Below are 23943 nucleotides of genomic sequence, written 5' to 3'. Positions count from 1 at the left end.
GCTGTGGGCTGTGGATGCCGGGGCACACAGCACAGCAGGAACGCAGGCACTCTCGTCTGTCAAACCAGGCAGTGGAGCCTCAGCTTGAGAGAGTTCGGTACTTTCCTAGTAGAGCAGCCTTTAATGGGACATGGCTTCTTACATTATTTTTGCGCATTGCTTTCTCGGAGGTTTGTGCCAGTACATCTCTCACCTTACTGGTCTGGGAGTCAGAGGCTGGGAGCCTTGCCAAGGTCACCTCAGGCCACCCTGGATCGCCTCCCTGTGTGGGCCCTTGGGGGACTCCAGCCACCTGCCCAAGGCAGTCGGCCTCTCCCCGCCTGGCCCTGTGGAGCCTCCACATCCCACGCTGCCAGTCCCAGCCAAGCCCCAGACCGACCTGTGCGTCCTCCCTGCCGCTGCCTGTGTTCCTCCAGAGATGCCCTCCCGCCTCCAGTCATCCCCCACCCCCTGCCCATACTCAGGCTGACTCAGCGCCTGCTCTGCTGCAGGGGCCGCCCCTCTGGGAAGCCCCGCCTCATGCCCCTTGCCTGCGGAAGAGGCAGTGCTGCCAGGAGCCATGCCCAGTGTCATGTCATGGCTCAGGCACTCGGCCGAGAGCTGTGCTGCTGTGTCTGGGCCCCTCTGCACCTTCCCCTAGCCCGGGTGTGTCTGCGTGGGTGCTAGTGGGAGCCTGGGGCATAGGTACCTGTACAGTCTGGGCTGCACAGAGGTCCCCGCAGGGGCCTGGAGCCTGGCAGGGCACATTGGGTGTCCACTGACCACAGCTTGATGCCTGGCAGGCAGTATCAGGCTCTGAGACTGAGTGAGGAGATTTCCCATGTCTCCCCAGGGAACAGAAAGCCAAAAGGAACAGTCAGTGGGTGCCCACCCTACCCAACAGCTCCCACCATCTGGATGCTGTGCCATGCTCCACGACCATCAACAGGAACCGCATGGGCCGGGATAAGAAGAGAACCTTCCCGCTCTGGTGAGCAAGCCTTGACATCTCTGCTGATACCCCTTGGTCCTCCAACACAGTCTCCCCAGAGAAACACTCTGCTTTGGCCTTTGTGTTCCCCAAAACGCTACGCTGCCTCCTCCCTGAAACACCCCCTTGGGCTTCAGGACAGCCAGTGACCAGCTTGCTCCAGCCCTGGATTGGTACCTTCTCTCTTGGTTTCAAATGTGGCTGCTGGAAAAAACCCCACCCGCCAGGTGCCTTAAAACAATTCAGATGTATTGTCTACAGTTCTGGGGTTTCCCTGTGCCACAATCAAAGTCTTGGCTGGGCCGCTTTCCCTCTGGAGGCTCGGGGAGATCCGTTCCTGCCTCTGTCTCGCTCTCTCTCTCTCAAGGACACTTGTGGTGTGATTTAGGGCCCGCTCGCATCATCTCTCAAACTTCCGTCTGCCGCCCAGCCACACCCAGAATGCTGTCCTCGGGCGTTGGTCACGCTTCACCTGCATGACACCTGCAGGCATCTCCATCGCAGGGCACGCTGGTCCCGTCCAGCTCGTGCACTCCCAAGCCCTGGAACTCTTTCTGCTCCACTCACCACGGCCCATCAGCACATTCCTACCTTCTCAGCCGTCCAAGTGTCCAGAATTGGACTACCCTTAGCCAGCCTTCACCCTTGCCTTCATCCGGGCAGGTCCTCCAAACTCCATGCCACATGCACCCACCAGGACTGCAGTGCCTGTGGCTGCCGCCTCTCCCCGCGTCTGGCACAGTCCTTCCTCGCTGCTTTCAGAGCCGCCCCGAAGCCTGTGCCCCTGCGGTTCCCTCTGCCGAGAGCTCACTCCTTGACAGCGTTTGCACAGTGCCCTTCCTGTCCCTTTCCTTCCCATTTCTCTTGGATGGCACTTTCTCGGGCTGCCTTCTGCCTTTGAATTGGCTTCTCCTGCCCTTCCCCTGCCCATTTTTCCCAGAGCGTTTGTATCTGGCATACGGTGTGGTTTCCTCATTTGTCATCTGTGCCCCACGCTTTCTGAGAGCATTCTTGCCCTCCGTGTACCTGTGGACACCCTTAGGTCTCCCATGCCCTCCGGCAACCCCGTCCCTCCCCTGCCTGTCTCCCCTCTCTGTCTTCCCAGGACAGAGACCTGACCTCGAAACTGCCTTGCTCAGAGCGGTCCTGGGCTTCCCCAGGGGTAGAGGCTGCACTCTGACTGAGACGGGAGCTCTCGGTCCTTTGCTGCCCCGTGGCTTCCCAGAGCCCCCCGTGCAACCCCCGCCTGACTACGTCGTGCCCTCGGTGCTCTGGCTGCTGTGCCCGCCCAGCTCCTCACTTCTGCCCCTCAGCCGTTGTTCCGGTTTTCCTCCTCTGGAAACACCCTTACTTTCCCACAGCTTTCTGTGAAAGTCCTGCCTGCCGTGGGGCTTGACTCTCCCTTCCTTTGGATCGTGTATGTCTAGGTCTTATCCTGCTGTCCAAGTCAGTGGCTCCGTCCCCCTTCACCCGTGCCCATGGACCAGGGTGCTCTGCCCCTGTGACCCCAGGACCCCTGCTGGCCTCCTCTGCTGACTCAGTCCTTAGTTGATAAGTCCCTGGAAAAAGTGGGCTTTTTCCCCCTGGCCAGGTTTGCAGCGACCAGTGGTCCAGAAAGGGAGGCCCAGGTGTGGGGACCCACGATACCCCTTGCTGACTTTTCTGCCACTTCACTTGTAGCTTTGATGACCATGACCCAGCTGTGATCCATGAGAATGCGTCCCAGCCTGAGGTGCTGGTGCCCATCCGGCTGGACATGGAGATTGATGGGCAGAAGCTGCGGGATGCCTTTACCTGGAACATGAATGGTATGTGGGCAGCTGCTGTGCCAACATGTTCTAACGACAAGGAACTCACATGTCCTGCCTGCCATCCAGGCAGATCCTGGGCTTTGAAAGGGGCGTTGAGAGCACTGTAGCCTGGGTCGGGAGGATGTGCACTCTGGGTTCAAATCCTGCCTCTGCCGCTGTTGCCTGCGGACTGGGCACGAGGGCCTCAGATTCATCCCTCTCCTCGTGAGCTTGGGTGGCCCGGGGGCCGGGCGGGCAGGCTGCCAGCCCACAGAGCTCAAGGATGACTTGGTGCTGCTCAGACCGGTTCAGCTGTCTGCCCTGTGCGCACATCCCCTGCAGCCTTGTCCACCTCCCTGCTCCTCGTCCGTGACGCTCTGTGTACGCGCTCACGCCCCTGCTGTCGCCTGGCCCGGGAGGCCTGCCCTCACCCTCACCATTCTTCCCCTTCCATCCTCATTCTGCAAGTCTTGGGGAGATGCCTGCTCTTCCCCAGTTCCAAAAGCCTGGGCAGGACTCTGTGGAGACCTGGAAGAGAAAGCGCAGAAGGAGACGTCCACAGAGTGGCTGGAGTGCTTATCCCATCTGGGAAGGAGGATACACATGGTTATTTTCTGATTTATCTTTTTTCCTGAATCTTCCAGGCTTTTTACAAGCAGCACATTATTTATACTCAGACAGACAACAATAGTGAGAATAATTTTTAATGAATAAAGTTAGGAATCACCAGAATCCCATCACCCTAATAATGATTATGTTCCAGTTTTGCATGCTCCCTGCCAGTCACTTCCACGTGCAAACTGAAGAGTCAAATTACAGTGCAAGTATAATTTCATTTTTTTCGCTTATAAGTATCTTCCTGGTTTTTTTGGTCTTCGTAATTGCCATGGAATTTTCTGTTGAGCTGTGGTGCCTCATTTTGCTAAAACTACCCCCGCTATTAGATGTTTCCATAGCAGGTAATGTAATTACTTGCATTTGTCTGTCAGGAGATTTCCTCAGGGAAGAATGTGTGCGGTTGTTGAGAATACAGCTGCCCTGAGCTTTCTGGAAGGATGAGGCTGCTGCCTTTGGTCGTCCCCCTGGCACTTGGTGTGCCAGGTCAGAGGCCAGCCCCGGGAACGAGGCTTGAGAGATGGGGTGCCTGCCCTCCAGAGCTCACAGGCTAGCTGGTGAGAGAGGATGTTGGCAAGGGGATGATGAGGCCGAGGGGGAACGTCAGTGAGGGGTCCTGGAGGTTGCCTTGAGTACAGACAACGGGGCAGGTGCAGTGCACTTTTGGCGCCCCAGGGCAGGGACAGGACAGCAGCTCGTGGGTGCCAGGCCACTGCCAGTGCTACCCATCAGTACCATTCCCCACTTACCTCAGATGTTCTACACAGTAGTTATTTGTTCATCTCTCTCCTCCATTTCAACCCTTTGAGGTCAAGGATCTTGTTTTTTATTTTATTTATTTATTTTTTGCAGGGTGGACCAAGGCTTTCCCTTGCTCCTCATTTTTTTCTTTGTTAAGGTATCATTGATATACATTCTTATGAAGGTTTCATAAGAAAAACGATGTGTTTATACATTCACCCTTATTATCGAGTCCCCGCCATGCCCCACTGCAGTCACTGTCAGTGTAGTAAGATGCCACAGAGTCCCTGTTCATCTCCTCTGAGCTACATGGTCTTCCCTGTGGGATCTTGTATTTTATTGCTGCTTTTAGAGCATCTAACATAGAACCTGGCCCAGTGTAGGATCTGAGTTGTTCATGTACACAAACTCTTCCTCAGCCCATAGTGGTATTTAGTGTGTCTAAGTCCTATGATTCTTAGGATGCTATGATATCTTAAACTACTTTTCTTTCAACAATGTATGGAAAGCTCCTTTTATTATTTATACCCTGACCCTGTTGCAGAGGGATAAGGACACTCGGTGCAAAAGAATGAAGCAAATGGAAAAGGAGTGGTTAGGAAAACCCAGATAAGGGGGGAAGTGAGACAAGGAGATGTAAACTGAAGCCAGTGCTCTGGTTCATACTCAAAATCCAGAGGAAGGGCCTGGCCCTCGGCCTTGTAGAACCACGCAGAGGCAGGTGTGAGGATCAGTCTGTAGTTCTCAGTGTGGTCAAGATGAGCAGCAGCCAGTGGCTCAGAAAAAGTAGAATCACACGTAATACATCAATCCAAGAGACCCTTTTCTTACAGCCCTTATGAAGAGGGTACAGTATAATGTAATGAAGACCAGCATCTGCCCAGGAATTCCCCTGTGAGTCTCTTCAGGCTGTGCCTCATAGGAGTCCTCATGTAACATACCATATCCCACTACGTGTAATTTCATACAAACACTTGGAGAACCAAAATAATTTTGTTCGCAAACTCTTCCTCAGCCCATAGTGGTATTTAGTGTGTCTAAGTCCTGTGATTCTTAGTTGGTGGTTAGGAGGCTTTGCGTATTCAGAATTACACTTGATTTGCTGGGGGTATTTTGCCAATCATACCTAATTTACTTTGAAATTTCAAGTAACCTTAAAGTTGACATAAGAGTCTTTACCACAGAGGGATTAAAAATGTGGCCCGGCACTAGCTGAGCAGCACAGATGAGCTCCATGTCTTCAGACTGTCCTTCATACCCAGGGTTTGTCTTCAGCAGGTTTTTGGCAGGCTTTAGGTAACGGTGAGTTCAGGTCATCTTCCTGAGAAGGATGTGAAAGGGGCTTATCCGAGCTGTGGGTGAAGCATGGCATCTTCTGGCTCAACCGTCGGCCTACACGTGCCTGTATGGATGCCAGCTTGGTCCTAAAGTGGGAAGAGGGAATTCCAGGGCTGGGCCGTGAGCTGCCTCAGGGACAGGTATGGAGTCTGCTCCTGCACGCAGGCCAGGAGTGATCAGGGTCCTGAGGGCTTACTGTGCAGGGCATGGCTACAGGAGATGTGCTGGAGATTTGTGTCCACATGCTCACTTTGGATGCTGGAAAACACCAAATGAGAGATTCAAGAAGCTGGGTGAACCCCAACAGGATAAACCCAAAGAAATCTACACCAAGACATATCATAATTACACTTCTGAAAACTAAACACAAAGAAAAAGTCTTGAGAGCAGTCAGAGAAAGGTGACACCTTACCTTCAGGGAAAGACTTCGGATGACAGCAGATTTCTCATCAGAAACCCTGGAGGCAAGAAAAAATGCACAGTGGGCTTCAAGCACTGAAAGAAAAGAACTGCCAATCCTGAATCCTACCGCCAGTGAAAATAAATATTCTTCAGTAATGAAGAGGGAAAATCCTTCTCAGAAGAGAAACTATGACCTGTTGACGTGATCTAAAAGAATGGCTAAATGAAGGGAAATGATAAAAGAAGAAACTTTGGAACGTCAGGAAGGAAGGAAGAACATGATATGCAAAAATATGAGTTGATACAATATGCTTTCCTTCTCTTTTCTAAATTATGTTGAACAGTTGAAACAAACATGACAGTCTGATGTGGTTCTAAATGTATGTGAGGAACTCATTTAAGACTATATTGTAAATGGGGGAGGGTAAAGGGATGTAAAGAAAGGTAAGATTTATTTCACTTGAATTGGTAAAATGAGGAAATCAGTAAACTGATAATAACATAATACAGAGAGGGCCATTTAAAAATACTATACAAAGAGAGTTTCTCAAAAATAGCTCTAGGTAAATTAAAATGGAATCTTAAAAAATGTTCAAGCAACACACAGGAAGACAGAAAAAGAAAACCGAGAACAAAACAAAACAAAAAAGGCGAGCATAAACCCTAATATTGTCAGTAATCACCAGTTAAAAAAAAACAGGGATTGGTAGAGTGGGTTTTTTAAATGACCCAGATTTGTAATCTATGTGAAACTCATTTCAAAAACAATGATACAGGTAGGTTAACAAGTAAAAATATAGAAAAATATATCATGCAAACAGCAAGAATGGCAATATATTAGTATTAGATGAAACAGACTTAAGAGCAAAGAAAATTACCAGCGAGAGAGAGGGACATTAAATAATGAAAAAAGGGTCAGCCCACCATGGGGACATAGCAGTCCGGAATGTTTATGCACTAAACAACATAACTGGGAAATGACGTGAAGCAAAACCTGATGAACTAAAAGGAGAAATAGACAAACCCACAGTGATATTGGAGACTTTGATAGCCCTCTCTCAACTGATAGAATGAGACAGAAAATGAGCAAGGTGATAAAAGGACCCAGTAACACTGAACAAAATCTGACTGGCATTTGTAGAACACTGCACCCAACACAGTAAAATACACATTCTTTTTAAGTCTATGGAACTTAAACCATATAAACTATATCATGAGTCATAATACAAACTCAACAAATTTAAAAGAATTGAAATTATATAGTATATGTTCTCCAACCAACATGGATTCAAACACTTGCAGACTAAAATAACAGTTCTGAATTATTCGTGGTTCAAAGAGGAAACCTAAAGGGAAATAAAAAATATGTACATGGATCTGAATGAAAATACAATATATCAGAATTTGTAGGATATTCCTGAAGTAGTGCCAACAGGGTAATTTATAGCACTAATGTATACATTGGAAAAGGGGAAAGTGTCAATAAACTAAGCTTCCACCTTGAGAATCAATAAAAGTAAGACCAAATGAAACCAAAGCAAGCTGAAGGCAGGACTTAATAAAGAGAACAAAAATCAATGAAACTGAAAACAAACAATAGAGAAAATTGATAAAACATAGCTGATACTTTGAAAAGATAAGTAAATATCAGGAAAATTGACAAACCTCTAACAAGACAAGAGAGAAACGTAAATTACCAAATTCAGGAATTGAAATGGGCTATCACTACAGACCCTGCAGCTATCAAAAGGGAGAAGTATAAACAACTCTACTCATATAAATGTAACAAATTAGACAGAACGGAGGAGTTCCTTGTAAAACACAAGCTACCACCACTCAATATCAAATGGATTATTTAAACTGCCTTGTAACTATTAAGGAAGCATGATTCATAATTTAAAACCTTCCAAAAAACAAATCTCCAGGCCCAGATGGTTTCTCTGGAGAATTCTACCAAACATTTAAAGAATAATTAACACAAATTCTATATAATCTCTTCCAGAAAATAGAAGGAACACTTACCAATTCATTTTATAAAGCTAGTATTACCTTGATACCAAAGCAAAAAACAGTACAAAAAAAGTAAACCATTAGACCTATAATATCTCTAATGATTGTAGACTCATAAATCCTTAACAAAATATTGACCCACAGAATTCATCAGTATATAAAAATAATTATTCACCATGACTCAAATGGGGTTTATTCTAGGGATACATGGCTGGTTCAATATTTGAAAATGAGCTAGCATAATCTACCAATTAACAAACTAAAGAAAAAATAGCACACAGTCATATCAATGCTGAGAAAGCTTTTAACAAAATTAAATGCCCATTCTTGATTTTAAAAACTTTCAGAAAAATAAGAATAGAGAAAAACTACTTTAACTTAATAAAAGAGCATCTGTAAAATTCTTTATAGCTAACATTATATTTATGGTGAAAGGTTGGGTGCTTTCTCTTTATGATCAGGGACAGTGAAGGATGTCTGCCCTCATCACCCGTCTTCAACATACTGCTGGAAGTACTAGCAAGGGAAATAAGGCAAGAAAATGAAATGAAAGATACATAGAACAGAAAGAACTAAAACTATCACTATTTATAGATGACATGATGGTCTACATAGAAAATCCCAAGAGAACTATAAAAAAAAGCTGGTAGAACAATTGACTAAGTTCAACAAGGTCACAGGATACAAGATAAACATTCAAAAATCAGTTGTGGTTCTATATACTATCAGTGAACATTTGAACACTCAAAAACACATTACTATTTGTAATCACTTTAAAAAAGGAATACTTTAAGTGTAAGTCTAACAAATATGTATAGGACTTGTATGCTGAAAACTACAAAACATGGATGAAAGTAGTTAAAGAAGATCTAAATAAATGGACAGACATGTTCATGGATTAGCAGACTCCAGAATACTCTTGATATGCAAATTTAATGCAATTCCAATTAAAGTCCCAGCAAGATTTTTTTTTTTAAATATAGCCAAAATTACTCTAAAATTTATATAGAAAGACAAAGTAACTACAATAGTTAAGGAAACAAAGAACAAAGTCGGGGGAATCAGTCTCCCCAATCTCAAAGCTTACTATATTGCCACAGTAATCAAGATTGCCTGTTAATCTGCAATTAACTCGAATTGAAAAGGTTAACTTTTAAAGTGCTCTGGACAGTGTATGCGTAGGGTGCTTTGCCTGAGCACGCTGGCCTCAGGCCACAGTCTCCAAACTAAACTGCGCCTGCCTGCAGTATGAATTACCTACTGGTCATCAACAAGTGTCCGTGATCTTTCCTGGAGGTGCTGCCAGGGCGGCTGATCTGAAGCCCTTCTGGGCTGGTGAGGAAATAGTGGGGTCATTGGTCTATTGAGCAGACTTGGTTCTTGGTGACAGAATCATGCCATATGCTGTTGGGGGAATTTATCCTTGGTTTTCCCTTGTCTGTGGTTCATTGAAGAGGGGCACATGGTCACTGAGGTTTGGGTTAAGGGATCAGGGCATAATGGGGAGAAAACATTTGACCACATGGGGTCTTGCTATAGTCTGGTTGGTCACAGATGGTCCCTTCAAGTCAACACAGATCCTCACATCTATCACCTTGTTGAGAGTAAAAATTTTGGTGCTGCCCAGAGTCAGAGACTGAGGGAAGGTCTATAAAAAGCCACAAGCAGCCTGATAGGATCTCTGAGGGATTTTCCTCCTGGTGAGGAAGTGGCAGGCGGTTGTGTGCCTGTCCCGGTCCCCCAGTGGGTCACTGCCCTCAAAGTGGCCCGTCTGGATGGAACCTGCCTTAGTTTGCCTGAGCTCTCAAGGTCGGGGAACTAAGTACCACAGACTGGGTGGCTTAAACAGCAGAAATCTATTTCCTCCCAGCTCTGGAGGCTGGAAGTTTAAGATCGAGGTGTTGGCAGGCCTGGAGGACAAGGTGTGTGTCCTCATCCTGTGCTCCCCCCACCCCATGTCTGGGAGGGCCACCCTCAGTTCCCTTGTTGTTATCCTCAACTTCATCCAAGAGGCTCAGCAGAGGAAGATGGGGTTGGGGGAGGCCGAACATAGTGAGATTAGTTCCTGCAATCTGTCGGCAGTCCGTCCTCTCTCCTGATTTTAGAGAAACTGATGACCCCTGAGATGTTTTCGGAAATCCTCTGTGACGACCTGGATTTGAACCCACTGACGTTTGTGCCAGCCATTGCCTCCGCCATCAGACAGCAGATCGAGTCCTACCCCACGGACAGCATTCTGGAGGACCAGTCAGATCAGCGTGTCATCATCAAAGTAGGCAGCTGTTCACTCTACACCTTCCTTGTCTTGGGCGTCACAGGCCGCCGAAGGCCTTGGCAGAAGCGTGTCTTTTGGGGTCTGTGCTCTGGGGCGGGCCTTCCAGAAAGCCGTCTTCCAGGTAGCGCACGGCTTTTTTCACCCGCAGAGGGTGTGGGCTGACTTCCTGGAGTAAGGTATCACATTCAGGGGTGCCACTGTGGCACTGCCAGGCACTGAGCAGAGCCTAGGTGGTACGAAGCGATGCAGCCAGCCAGAGGGCAGAGTGGGGGAGCCCTGAGCAGCAGTGCCACACTCTCCCTGTGGGCTGGCTGGGCCGAGCATCCCCGACGGTTCTGGGAGGAGACGCTGCCCCATCTGCTGTATTATGCTTTCTTTAATTTCTTTGAGCAGTGTTTTATAGTTTTTATTGTACAAGTCTTTCACCAACTTGGTTGATTTCTAGGTATTGTATTCTTTTTGATGCTATTGTGAATGGAATTGTTTTCCTGATTTCCTTGTCAGATTGTGCATTGTTAGCGTGTAGACATGAGGCTGAGTTTTGTTCTGTTGACTTTGTATCCTTCTACTTTGCTGAATTTGCTTATTCTAGTAGTTATTTTACATAATCATTAGAATTTACATGAAAGAGCATATCATCCGTGAACAGATACGGCTTCTTTCTTTCCGATTTGCATGGCCTTTATTTATTTTTCATGCCTAATTGCAAGAAATTTTAATACCATGTTGAATAGAAGTGTCAAGAACAGGTATTCTTGGCGAGTTCCTGATCTTAGAGGAAACACTTCCAGTCTCTCACTGTTAAGTGTATTTGCTGTAGGTTTTTTGTACATGGGTTTTATGATGTTGGAGTAGAGTTTCTTTCTGTTCCTAGTTTACTGAGTGTTTCTATCATGAAAGGGCACTGAGTTCTGCCAAATGCTTTTTCTGCATCAGCTGAGATGATCATGTGGTTTTGTCCTTCGTTCCGTATGTGTGACACCGATGAGTTTTTTGCTGGAACCATGATGCATTGCCAGAATAAATCCCACTTGGTCATGGTGTGTAATACTTTATAATATGCTGCTAAATTTGGTTTGCTAGTATTTTGTTGAGGATTTTTGCGTCATTTTTCATAAATGATATTGGTGTATAGTTTTCCTTTCTTGTAGTATCTGGTTTTGGTGTCAGGACAGTGAGTTGTGAAATGTTACTTCCTCTTCAGTTTTTTGGCAGAATTTGAGGATTGGTATTAGTTCTTCTTTCAATGTTTGGTAGAATTCACCAGTGAAGCCATTAGGTCCTGCAGTTTTCTTTGTGGGGAGATTTTTTGATTACTGATTGAATCCTCTTACTAGTTAATTTCATTTGCAACAACTAATAATTTAGATTTCTTAACCTGACTAGCAGAAAAAGGGCACGGTTGAGAAGGAGGACATCATGGGGTAGAAACGGGGGGTGGGAGGGTGCGGCAGCAGGAGCCCGAGCTGTGCCTGTGCAGCCTGTCACCTCTGGAGGGTGGCCCCGAACACTCTGCTCTGTGCTGCATCTTCTCCCTGTGACCGTGGAGGGAACGCAGCCTCGTGAGGTTAGCCACACCCAAGCACGCGGTTCCAGGTGGCCAGGGTCGGCCATAGGAAGGGTCCTCACCAGTCTGACAAACAGGCTTCCCTGACCTTTTTCTCAGGACTGAGTGCCTTTTTTGTTGCTGTTATCCTGACGGAGCTTGTAGTCAGCAGCCACAGAGAAGAGTGTCAGCCAGTTGAAAATCTACCTGGGGCTGCCACCTGCTCCCCCAACCAGAGGCTTTCTTGGTGACTGGCCAGCTGGCAGCTGTGGTGCCCCTCCAAGCCCTCCAACCCACCTGTAACCCCACCCGTGGGATGGCATTGGCTGTGGGGAGAGACTGTCCCCAGGCAGGTTGCGTTTCCTGCCTGGCTGCGGGCATGAGGGCTCGCTGGTGCTGGGTCAGACACCGCTGGCTCAGGGGCGCCCTGCTGCTGGGAAACAGTGCTGGGTTTGCTGGGCCAGAGGCTTCATGGTGCTGTGACCTAGGGGACAGCGTCCCAGCTTATAGGTCAGGAAACTGAAGAGCAGACCTAAGGCTTCCCATGTGTAACTGGGACTTAAGACAAGCTCGGTGCTTCTGGGGGGGTGTTCGTCTTTGGCTCCTGGAGCGTGCACGGCAGAGGACAGGAACCTCCAGTACAATGGCGCGTGAGGTCTGTGTCTCTTCACAGAGCACAGCCTTTATGAAACGGCCACTTAGAGGTGTTCTTGGCGATGCTGGGCCCAAAGCCCAGGCCCGGCTGCCATTACCAGGGCGTCTGGCTCACGCTGGCTTGGCTCAGATCCAGGGGGCTGGGAGTTTGGCGCTTCCACGAGTCGACCTGTCAGGCTCCAGGGTGCTGGCAAGGCCCTTGCTGGGAAGCAGAAAGGTATGTAGGGTGATATGGATGGAGCCTGGCCCCAGTGCTGCCGACCTACTCAAATCCCAGCCTGCCTCGTCCCTGTGAGCCCCCCTGGAGTCCAGCCGCTCCTACCACCTCGCCATTCCCGCTGCCAGACGGCTGAGCCTCAGTGGCGGCCCGTGTTGCTTCTGCTCACAGCACTGCATAAACTTTCCAGGGTTCCTCGGTGGAAAGCGGGGCCTTTCAGGGGGCTGCAGGCCGTGCTCTGCCTGGGACTCGCCCGAGGAGCCACAGGGCCTGCCGTGTCAGCCCATTCCGTGCTTCCTTCAGTGTCATGGCTGCCAGGAGGCCTTCGGACTGCTGACCCTGAACTTCCTCCCCTCCCCTCCTTTTCTTCCTTAGCATTCGGCCCCACATGATACATCAGGCATTCACTGATTTAACGGGATTGTGGCTCTCCTCCCAGGGGAACTGCATCCCATGAAGCGACTTGTCTGTCTCGCCTGCCATTGCGTTCCCTTGTTGCTCTCCTTGGCAGGCAGGCAATCTAATTTGTAGTAAATGCAAGCGGGCGTTTACTGTTAATGACCAGCGGGCAGGGGACAGGCGGTGCAGTCCATGTGGTGCCTCTAGTGGCCTAGCGGGCTGACGGTGTGGCACCCCGGGCATGGCTTGCTGGGTGTGAGTCACCACAGCCCTGGTCCTGTTTGGTCCTGTTTGGTTGTTTCTGTGGGCTGCCTGCTGCTTCATGTCCTTTCTGGTCCCTGTGTGCCGTCGTGGTTCACTGGGTATTCAGTTCCTGCTAGGGCTCGGGTGGCTCTTCTGAGCCCATTCTGCACACCCCCATTGGTCGCCCAGCGTGGGCTGAACATGGAGAGGAGGAAGGACTGGGCTCTCACCCGCAGTGAGTGGGAAGTGGTGTGCAGAGCCTGGAGGAGTGGGGTCAGGGAGTGGGGTCCCATGTTTCTCAGAAGGCGGAAAGTACCTTGGTGAGCCGGGCCCTGAGCAGTGGCTTGATGTTTGCCTTGAAAGGCGAGCTGAGCACCCAGGGAGGGCGTGTGGGCAGGTGCGCTGTGGCCTGCTCGCCTGCCGGTTACCGGATAGCAGTGAGGGCTGCTCCCAGCCCCACGCAGCACGGGGGGATACTTGTGGACGTGATGCTGTTGAACATGGAGGGGCCCTGAAGAGCCCTTCCTGTGTGATGCAGTGATGCCAGCTCATCTGTGGGGCGGGAAGGAAGGATGGTGGTTTGGGGGCAGGCCTATGTGGGTGGCCCCCGTGGTACAGGCTATGCTCTGTCTTGGTCTGGGGGCTGCAGCACAGGGCCTGGACCTGCTTCCACCTGCAGGTTGCACGTCCGCAGGATGTCTGCTGGGAACGAGGTGGGAGGAGCCAGGCATGGGCCTCTGCTTCCCTCCTAGGCTTTGCCTGTGTTTTGCAGGCTGTTAAAAGTGGGGTGAGCGTCGGAGGATGTACTCACTAGTAAGATGATTTCAGAGTGGGGCAAGCTGGCTCCATAAAGAGAACAGTGATGGGGCAGACTTGGGCTCAGGTGTGGGCTCAGGGGCAGCGTCTGATGGGTGACACTGGAGTCGAGTCCTGCCCAGCTGGTGTAGTCATGTCATAAAGATCAAGAACAGCAGGGACAGAAAAGGGCAGAAAAGAACAGCGAGTATGGGCAGCAGGGGAGGAGAATGGAGTGAGGTGGGACTTGGGCCCCAGGGCCGCTCAGGGTCTTCCCCCGGAGGGACTGTGCGGGGCCCTGAGCCAGAGCCCCTCACGGCAGCCTCGGAGGTTGGTAAGGTCAGCCCCGCTTTCAGGGTGGGGCACTGTGGCCGGAAGAACAGGGCCAGCCCTGGTTCTCAGCTGGTAAGTCATGGGCAGGGCCCAGCCCGGCCTGGCGGCTCCAGAGGCAGTGCGTCACCCGGTCAAGGCCGCCCGGGCTGCGTGCGGTTCTGACTGCTCTAACTCATGCTTTTGGTTCTGGCCCAGCTGAACATCCACGTGGGGAACATCTCGCTGGTGGACCAGTTTGAGTGGGACATGTCAGAGAAGGAGAACTCACCGGAGAAGTTTGCCCTGAAACTGTGCTCGGAGCTGGGGCTGGGCGGGGAGTTTGTCACCACCATCGCCTACAGCATTCGGGGACAGCTGAGCTGGCATCAGAAGACCTACGCCTTCAGGTGGGATTCCGGACGCGTCCCTCCCTCTCTCCTCCACAAGCCCGTTTTGGGGGAAAGACTTCTCCCTGTGTGTGGTGATACCTTTGGGACTCTCTGGAGCATCGCAGTACAGTCTGGCTGCAGGCGGCCCCAGCCAGCTCCCCTGCCCTGTGTCGGCTCATCCTGCCTCCTGGGTCTTAGCAGTGAGCTCCATCCCCGTTGCGTCGGGGGGCAGGGGGCGGATCTAAGGAGGCGGTGCATCTGCCCCTCCATCCTCCAGGCCTTCACGGGCCTCCTGCTCTCCCCACTCTGCCCAGAGTGGGCCCTCCGTCAGGGTCACCCCCACCAGGCTCGTCATCTGGCAGATGTGCATTCTGTCTCCGACAAGGGCTGCCCTGCACAGCCCTCCCCGGCTCGCAGGCGCCAGGGGATCCTCTGGCAGCCGTTTTTGACCTGCATGTTGTGGTCATTCAGTGAGACATTGCCGGGACCTCACTGGGTGCTGTGGAAGATAAAGAGTCATGTTCAGGCTGCCTGCAAAGGTGGAAGCGTAAACAGAACTGTAGACATTCCGTCCCCTGTCCTGTGTACTGGGGCGGGGGCCAGCAGGGGCTTCTCCAGAGAGAGACATGCCTTCCTGCAGGCAGTGGCCCCGCGGTGTGACGTACGGGCCTGGCAGGAGGTAAGACACGGTGATCGTCAGCTGATAGCAGAGCTTTCTGGCCTCCAGACTGTTCTGTCACATCCAGCCCTGTCCCCCAAGCTCCTTTTCCAGGCTGAGCGGGTGTGGGGGGTGGGGAGTGCCAAATGTCCGCAGCCAAACAGGATGTAAGGGTTTATTCTGCTCATCGAACTGTCATCGTCCTCATTTGGTGGTCATTTTTTAGGGACTGCAGCTTAGAATGGCGCTTGAGGAGAAGTACAAAGGTCTTTTTGCAAAGATAGGTCAGTTACTAGCGCGGGAGTATGTTTGTATCTCAGCTGATTCTCCCAGAAATCTCAAGAGGCAGCTTTCCTTTGGCTTCCTGTAAACATGAGCAAGAGAGAAGGAATGGCTGCTCACCCACGGGGCCCAGGTTCCGAGTCTGGGAAACCGCTCAGCCCCCGTTGGTCTGAGACCATGTGTCTGTCACCTCCTAGGTCCCTCCAGCAGCCCTGCCCTGGGTGGTCCTGCCTCACAGAGGGGGTCGGAGCCCAGAGGAGAGGCCTGGGCAAGCCAGGGAGCTGGTGTCTGGCCCGTGGCTCCCATGTCCTGGGGGAGGCCTGCTGGAGGTGTGGCAGTCACTCTGCGCTCCAGCTGTCAGGCCCAAGGCGTCTGGGGTGGCCTGGCTTCCCAGAGCTGACCCTGAGGCAGGGACGTTATGCAGGTCCTAGGAGTGACATTGACACCAGTGCCTTATCACCTAGAAGCCAGTTGAGTCAGAACAGTGTTCTGACTGGCAGATGCGAGGCTGGGGTTGGGGTGGGGAGTGCAACACCCTGAGGGTGTTGACACCTGTGGCCCATTCCTCCTCCTCTGACCCCCAGCTGACCCCAGTTACCTGCCTAACGCCTGTGTTGAGCTTGGGACTGTTGGCAGAGTGCCAGGTGCTGCTGAGCAGACCTGCGTTGGCAGCCCTGGTGGTCGCAGGTCAGGGCTTATAGATGGAGCCCTCTTAGCTCAAGCCAATTAACCAATTCCAGCTGTGTGGCCCGAGCAGCACAGACCTCTGTCCCTGCCACTGTCTCTCGTGCTGCGTGGGCAGGCTTCAAATCACTGGGATTGAAGGCAGTGCCGTCCCACGGGGGACGCTCCCCAGCAGCCCTGGCCAGCCAGGCGGGATGGCTACGGCCCGCCTGGGCTGTGGGGGGCATCGGAAGGGCTGCTTGTGTCCTCCCAGCCGACCCAGCCTCGTGAGCTCTCCATGCTGGGCCTGGCCGTGGTGTGTGCTGGTCTGGCCTGGGCAGCTGTGGGAGAGCTGTAGCGAGAGCTTAGGGCTGGAGGCTGGCTCCACGGGCTTCATTGTGCAGGGGCTGGGATTTGAGTCTCCTGACCTTGACCTGTCATCTTGCTGGGGTGCCACACCATCCCTTGGGAGCTTAGACCCCTCTTAGCTCTACTCCAGGGAGAGTCATCTGGCTCTCTGCCTGCAAGCTGCCACAGGGCTGGGGGCTGCTCAGCCCATAGAAAGCTGTACCCAGAGTTCCCTGGCCTGGTCTCTGCTACATACAAGGCTTGGCGACTGCTGAGTCATGTGACTCCATAAAAGGGGCTTTAAATTCTGGGCCTTCCACCCCATTCTGGAAACACCCTGAATTCTGGTGAGCCAGTCCTGTCCGTCTCCCCTCAGGCTGAGCCCCGTGTCTGGCTGGGGTGCCCTCCCTAGTGATGGTGTATTGAGTTGTGTCCATGGTGGAGCGGGGCAAACTGCTGGTCACAGGACATGTGGGAGCAGGACCAAGACCCCACAGGTTAGGGGAACCAGGGCAGAGAACAGGCCAGGTCGCTCCCCTTCAGCAGCGGGGCAGGCAGGCAGGCCCGATGCGGGTGAGCATGTGGCAGGTGGATTGGGGGGCCCCGAGCTCCTCGAGGACAGAGCTGCGCCAGGGCGATCTGTCTAGGTGTCCTAGAGCCAGCGGAGTGGGAACAAAGAGGACAGTGAATGACAGCATGAGGCAGGGCTCTAGGGGCGGGGGGGTGGGGGTAGGCGGCGCTGGGCTGAGCAGAGTGGGAGGGCCGCAGACACTGACCAAGACCTGCGGAGAGAGATGCAGCCAGCAGGTACCGGCGCCTAGTCCTGTGCCGGGCTGGGACAGAGAAGCGGTAGCGCCCACAGGCATGGGGCCGGGCAGCGGGTGAGCCTGGGGTGAGGTGGCCAGGAGGAGTCTGGGGACAGGCGGGGGGCCAGGGCACCTGGTGGCTGGGCCTGCTGGCAGCAGGAAGGCAGTGTCGCGGGGCAGCAGCAGGGTTAGGAGACCCCAGGGTCATTTTGGACTGGGGACCATGACCCCCAGAGGTTACTCCTGAAGCTCCGCCCACCTGCTGGCAGGATTTGCTTGTTCTGGGAGCAGCTTTACTGAGGTGGACTTCATATGCCACACGATTCACCTGCCTAGTGCGCAAGTCAGTGGTTCTTACTATATCTGAAGTTAGGTGACCATCACAGTTTTAGGACCTTGTCCTCACCCCAAAAGGAGGCCCCACACCCCTTAGCTGTCGTCACCCCTGTCCCCCAAGTCTCCCAGCCTTGGGCAACCACTGATCTACTTTCTATAGACTTGCCTGTTTTCGACATTCAATATAAACAGAATCATATATATGTATGTGGCCTTTTGTGGCAGGCTTCTCAGCGTAACATTTTCAGGGTCCATCCATGTGGAAGCCCGTGTAGGGAACCAGAACATTCATGCTCATTTCATGGCGGAATGGTGCTCATTGTGTAGATATGCCGCATCTTATTCATCCAGGCAGCTGACGAGCGTCTGGGTCGTCTCCCTTTTGGCTGTTACGAAGACTGCTGCTGGGAACCATGCACCAGCGTTTGTGTGAACGCCTATTACCAGTTCTCTGGTGGGGTCGCTGGGTCATGTCTGAGCGTTCAGAGGAAATTACCAAAGTAGCTGCGCATTGTACACCCCCACTGGTGATGTGAGGGCTCCGGTGTTGGTCCATGTCGTCGCCAGCACCTGTTACCTGACTTTCTGCTTGTAGCTGTCTTAGTGGGGGTGAAGCGACCTCTCACTGTGGGTTTGATTCGTGTTTCCACAGTGGCTTACGGGGATGAGTATCTTTTCATGTGATATTGGCCATTTGTATGCCTTTGGGAAAATGGCTGTTCATGTCCTCTGCTTTTAAATTATTTTATTTTATTTTAATTAGGTAATTTAGATAATCTATCATTTGTATTTTTGTTCTGGAGTTGTAAGAGTCCTTTATATATTCTAAATGAGTCACTTGTCAAATACATGATCTGCAAATATTTTCTCCCATTTTTGTGGGTTGTCATTTTCATTTTCTTGAAGCACCAAAGTCTTCAGTTGTGATGTAGTCCAGTCCATTTATTTTTCCTTTGTTGATTGTGCTTTTAGTGTGGTACGAAGGAACCATCACCCACCCAGGGTCTTGTCCCAGCACGTGTTGGAAGGACTGCTCCTTCCCCGGGGAGAGAGCTTTGGCCCTCCTGCTGAGGCACCTGCTCCTGAACGGGAGGGTGACATCAAGTTCATCTCCTCCTCCCCCCAGTTGAGTGGCCATGCGCGTAGGCTTCGCTCTCTTATTTATAGTGGTCCTAGTAACGCTTCCCAGCTGGACCGCCATATCATGTGACGTCATAAAAGTCTGATCACATTGAAAATGAACACCAAGATAAGTCCACAGGCTTCAGCTCCGTCGCTGTCACCTCAGCCACAGCCCTCCCCTGCCTGGGCTCTGTGGCCCCACCTGGACACTGTGGGGTAGCATAACGTCTGGGGGCCCTGGGGGCCTTGGAGTCCATGGAGCAGAACCCCCTGGGGAGGGGTGGGAGGCAGGGCCGCTCTCCTCCCACGGGTTCCCCCAGACCCTAGCCAGGCCTGCTGGCTCCAAGCCCTCCTATGGGGGTTGCTTCAATCAATTCTTATTTTAGAACAAGCCCACTGGAGTGGAATCTTCCCAGAGCCAAGGAGAGGTAAACAAAGGGCCTCCTGGACCCACTCAGCAGCTCTTGTTTTAATTAAGAGGAAAACATGTTTTGCTCCCCTCAGCGTGGGCTTGGCGCCTTTCATGTCTGTCCTCCTGAGGAAGGCGGCTGGGCGCCCTCAAGGTGAGGAATGATGTTTGGGTCTGTGGCTGGGTGGTTCCTGTTTTGCCAAACCACCATGATGGCTGGAAAACAGCTGTCAGGAACTGCTGAAGAGGGTCAGCCCCAGGGTGCCACGGGATGGGGGCTGCCGCTGTGCAGCCACTGGCCTCTGAGTCACCAGCACAAGCTCGGACTTCCGGGCCTCATGGCCACAGACCCCAAGGCCCAAGTTTCAGCAGCAAGAGGGTAGCCTCGCTTCTGCAGGGAGCTAGGCCCGTGCCCTGTGTGCTCACGGTCCCCGAGACTCCAGGCCCCCAGCTGCTGCCTGCCCGCTGGTCAGGAGTGGGGGCTCTGTGGTCAGGCCTGAGTGGACCCTCCTCTCCAGCCGGCCATTCAAGCAACCTTGGGCATAGGCGGCCCCTAGCCCGTAGGAAGCTCCCTCTGTGCACGTATGTTGGCTGCTTTAATAGTAGAAATCCTCTGCTGATCCCTCACAGCACCACTGTTCCCCTTCCCAGGTGAGGTGTCAAAACCAAGGCTGCTGCTGGACCAGGGGCCCCTCCTCCTCTATCCCAGCAGTGCCCTCCAGGCTGCCGTGGGCAGACTCCTGCTAGGGCTGCCGCAGGCAGACTCCTGCTAGGGCTGCCGCGGGCAGGGCTGGTGTGGGGGTGCTGTGTCTCAGGGGACGGGTGCAGGCTGCCCAGCTGGAGGAGAGGGAAAGGGGCCTGGTGAGGCCAGAGCACCAGCAGCAGGACACAGGCGGGAGAGGATCACAGTCGGGGCCACGCCCTGAGGCCCGGAGGTAACAACCAGGCCAGGGCTGAGCTGTCAGCCCTGAAGGTGGGGGGCGCATGGGCCTTCCTGGCCACGTGGCCTCCATGCCTCTTTAGCCTCCTGTCACACAGACTTGGAAACAAGGCCCAGGCCGGCAGCAGCTCAGCTGTGCTCGCACCCCCCCATGCTCCCGGGTCCCCCACCCCCACCACTGCTGTGTCCACTTGGCAGGAGGGTGCACAGGTGGCCCTCAGGGCAGTCGCCAAGGGACACCAGGGTGGGAGTGGTCAGGGGGTGAGGGTTCCAGACCCCGAGCAGCCAGCCTAGCCCTCTGGGGCTTAGTGGGGCCAGTGAAGTATACTGGGCGGGGGCAAGCATGTGGGACTGTGAGGGGCCGGCTGGCCCAGTGGCCCTGGGTGAGGGGCGTCAAGGACTCTCGGGGCAACCTCCCCTCTGGCTCTCCCTCGCCCTGTCCTGTCGCCCTGATGGGTGCTCCTGGCCCTGGACGCTGCGCGGGGCACACTCCTCTCCCCGCCAGCCCGTGATGACTGCTGACCCAGCCGCATTGCTCTGTCGTGGGGGCCCCTCCCCAGTCTCGCCAACCAGAGGCTCCCGGGTGGTCAGAGGGCCCACTGAGAGTTTGAAGGGAAGCCTGCGGGGTCGTGGGAGCAGCACTATCGTTGCTGGGAGAGGTCCTGGCATCCGCAGCAGCTCTGTCTTGAGCTTCAGGTGACAGCAGTGTCACCCGCCACCTGTCAGGAGTGCTGCTCTGCGTTGCAGGGCATGGGAAGGGCCCAAAGGGGAGGCAGAGGAGGGCGAAGCAGGAAAAGCCAAGGCATTCCTGTGTTGGGGGGGTGGGGGGCACCGGCAGTGGTTTCTGGGGGCTGTGCAGCTGCCGCTCTGGGAACTGCCAGTTACTCCTCTCCCCTTGCTGTCCAGTGAGAACCCCCTGCCCACGGTGGAGATCGCCATCCGCAACACAGGCGACGCTGACCAGTGGTGCCCGCTGCTTGAGACCCTGACAGATGCTGAGATGGAAAAGAAGATCCGAGACCAGGACAGGAACACGAGGTACCCCCAAGTTTCCCCAGCTGGCTCTGCCCCCAGGCACTGTCTCCAGGCAGGGGCAGGATCATCTCTCCCCCCAGTGACCTGGTTTCCGGGAGGCCAAGAGGTAGGCTCCTGGGTAACGAGTCCCAGTCTCGCCCGCAGCGTGGGTTTCTCAGCAGGGAACAAAAGTGAGCCCTTGGGTTGGGTCCGACAGACCAGATCCAAGTCTCGGGACCCCCGGGGACGTAGGCAGGAGACGGGCGGTTTCAGGGCCCCACGCAGCAGTAGGCTGAGGCCAAGGGAGGGCTGGGGAATCCCACCTGCTGTGTCCTGTCCCTGTGCCCACTCCCCTGGCTGCCCTAGAGATCCCTGGGGGAGGGCAGCCACCCAGGGCTGGAAGCTGGCCCTGGGTCACCTGCCCTTTCCTGTCCTGCAGGCGTATGAGGCGTCTCGCCAACACTGCCCCGGCCTGGTAACCGGCCCATCTGTGCTTGGCTCCCACGGAGCATTCAGAACATCGGACCGCCTCTCCCCCATTTTCTGGCAAGGAGGGAGGCAGGGGGCAGACGGGGGCCGTCCTGAGAAGTGCACGGGGCAGGCGGCCTTCCGAGTCACCCTCCCCCCCAGGCACACATTCCACTTGCTGAGCCCCCGGCCCCACCACCCCAGTCTCTGGTCAGGAAGTCCTTGTTTTGGGGTGCATTTTGTTTTTGTATAGGAGCCCCAGGCAGGGCTAGCAACAGTTTTTAAATAAAAGGCTACAGGTCATGTTCCGTTTCTTCCAAGTGGCAGTATAAAAACCAGAATGGGGTGACCCAGGAGGAGGGCCTGGCTGGGGGTAGTGTGCCCAGCCTCTCGCCCTTGGTTGCCTGTGCCCCAGGTGGGCAGGCAGGGGCTGACCGGGTCCCAGCCTCAGCTACTCAGGGCCTGGGTCAGAGCCCAGTCCGTGCTGTCCCTCAGGCTGTGCAGCTTCCCACCATCTGTGCCCCATGGGCCCTGATCGAAGGGACGAGTGACAAGTGTGGCTGGGGACTCAGAGGCGGGAGGCCCTGGTGCCTTAAGGTGACAGCCCCGCCCCCTCTGCTCAGCTTCATGACGCAGCTGTGGGCTCGCCTGGTGCCCTCGGGTTCTGCTGCCTCCCGGCAGTCCTGCTGCCCCTGGCCAGGAGTGTTGCTGCTTTGGAGTCCCTTGCAGCGGTCCCGTCCTGTGGGGGCACTGCAGGGGTGTCACCAGCCTGGGTACCTGAGGGCCTGCTGGCAGGTGTGCGCCTCTCTGACCACACCTCCCAGCAGCACACGTACAGGTGCCCTGGGCCCCTCCCAGCTTCTCCCTCGGGTCCCCTGTAAGGAGTGATGCACATGGAGCAGCACGCTGGCCCGGTGCCAGCCCCTGGTGCGGGTGGTGCAGAGGAGGCAGCCCGGCCATGAGACCCGCCTGTGATGAACCTGCCCCTCCTCTGTAATGTGGAAGTGTCCTGTCCCTGCGGAAGGGAGGTGGGGTCCCTGAGGGTGGCATGTGACCTCGGAGTGAGCACTGCTTGGACAGGGCCCCCAGCAGCAGCTTTTCTGAACAGCCCAGACCCCCAGCACCAGGCTGACACCTTCAGCGGCCGGCAAGTCTTCCTTGCCAGGACAGGGCTGCTGTGCTCCCCAAGAGCATGACAGGCCATGAGACACCCGAGTCCCATCCTGAGCCGCAGGATGAGCAGGGGCTCCTCCTCTCTGAGGAGAGACTGGGATGCTCAGCTGCCAGGATGTAGGGTGAGATGGGGTTGGTCCTCTGGACTTGGGGGTCCTGAATGTGTCCCAGGATGTGAAAGCTTCCAGAGAATTTGTACGCAAGCCCCCTGCCCTTTATCCAGATGTGGAACTTGCTGGAGCCCCAAGAGCAGGGGGTCAGCCGGGATTCACGGACGGCTCTGAACAAAGAGGAAGACCCCAGGCTTACTGGCCTTGGAAATGAGTGAGCTCCATTGCCGCCGTTTGCTCAGTCCCTGGGGCAGGACACAGCCCTGCGCCCCACGGCTGGCGGCATGGAACAAATGCTGGGCAGGTCGGCCCGTGGCTAGTGCGTCAGGCCCAGGGGCTTGGCCCTCACTTTGAGCACTGCCAGCCCTCCCCACTGCAGAGCCAGTTGCTGTTTCTTAAGGCTTCATTACAAAATTAAGGTCCTACTCCATGGTGAACACTTTCATCATCCATGACCACGATAATCCATGGCTGGAGGCGCCCTCATGCTGCCGATAAGAAACCATAATATGGACTGGTCTAGGGCAGTGGGGATGTTGGCCAGGTCGTCGATGCCTACATTACAGAACACTGAGCTGTGGGGTCAGATGAGGCTCCTGGAGTCTTCAATTAACGACAGAGACAGAAGTCCCCAGAGGTCTCTGCCTCAGCCAGTTGTAGGACTCTAAGTGGAAATATCTCAAGGCTTTGGGGTCTCAGGGCAGAGGACCTGGTCCTGGCCCTCCTCTGCACCTGACCATATGGGGCCTCTGCCAAGTCCATTAGCTGCTTGGCTGGAAAATGGGGCAAAGGCCCACTTGTCAGTTACTGGTAAGGGATGGAAGGCCTTGAGTGAGAAATCAACCCGGGGTCACCATAGGCGGGAGCCCCTGCAGACGTGGCCTGGCCCAAGCCCAGCCCAGCCACTGAAATCTGGCC

At 53.7% G+C, this 23943-nt stretch overlaps 1 protein-coding gene across 2 annotated transcripts in view; it reads left to right on the top strand.

Annotated features, from left to right (window-relative positions):
- SMARCB1 (SWI/SNF related BAF chromatin remodeling complex subunit B1) overlaps positions 1–22045 on the top strand; it is a 29635-nt gene extending 7590 nt beyond the window's left edge. For both annotated transcript variants that reach the window (XM_073222966.1, XM_073222965.1), the window contains exons 4-9: positions 833–970; positions 2651–2778; positions 9972–10138; positions 14524–14714; positions 21167–21298; positions 21714–22045. In XM_073222966.1, coding sequence (XP_073079067.1) covers positions 833–970; positions 2651–2778; positions 9972–10138; positions 14524–14714; positions 21167–21298; positions 21714–21753 — 796 coding nt within the window. In that variant the 3' untranslated portion in view covers positions 21754–22045. The remainder of the gene's footprint in view (positions 1–832; positions 971–2650; positions 2779–9971; positions 10139–14523; positions 14715–21166; positions 21299–21713) is intronic.
- The last annotated feature ends 1898 nt before the right edge of the window (positions 22046–23943 follow it).

The sequence above is a fragment of the Manis javanica genome, chromosome 15 (genome assembly GCF_040802235.1).
Source record: "Manis javanica isolate MJ-LG chromosome 15, MJ_LKY, whole genome shotgun sequence".
Classification (NCBI taxonomy): domain Eukaryota; kingdom Metazoa; phylum Chordata; class Mammalia; order Pholidota; family Manidae; genus Manis; species Manis javanica.
The sequence above is the reverse complement of the archived record's forward strand: the minus strand, read 5'-3'. Positions and strand labels throughout refer to the sequence as shown.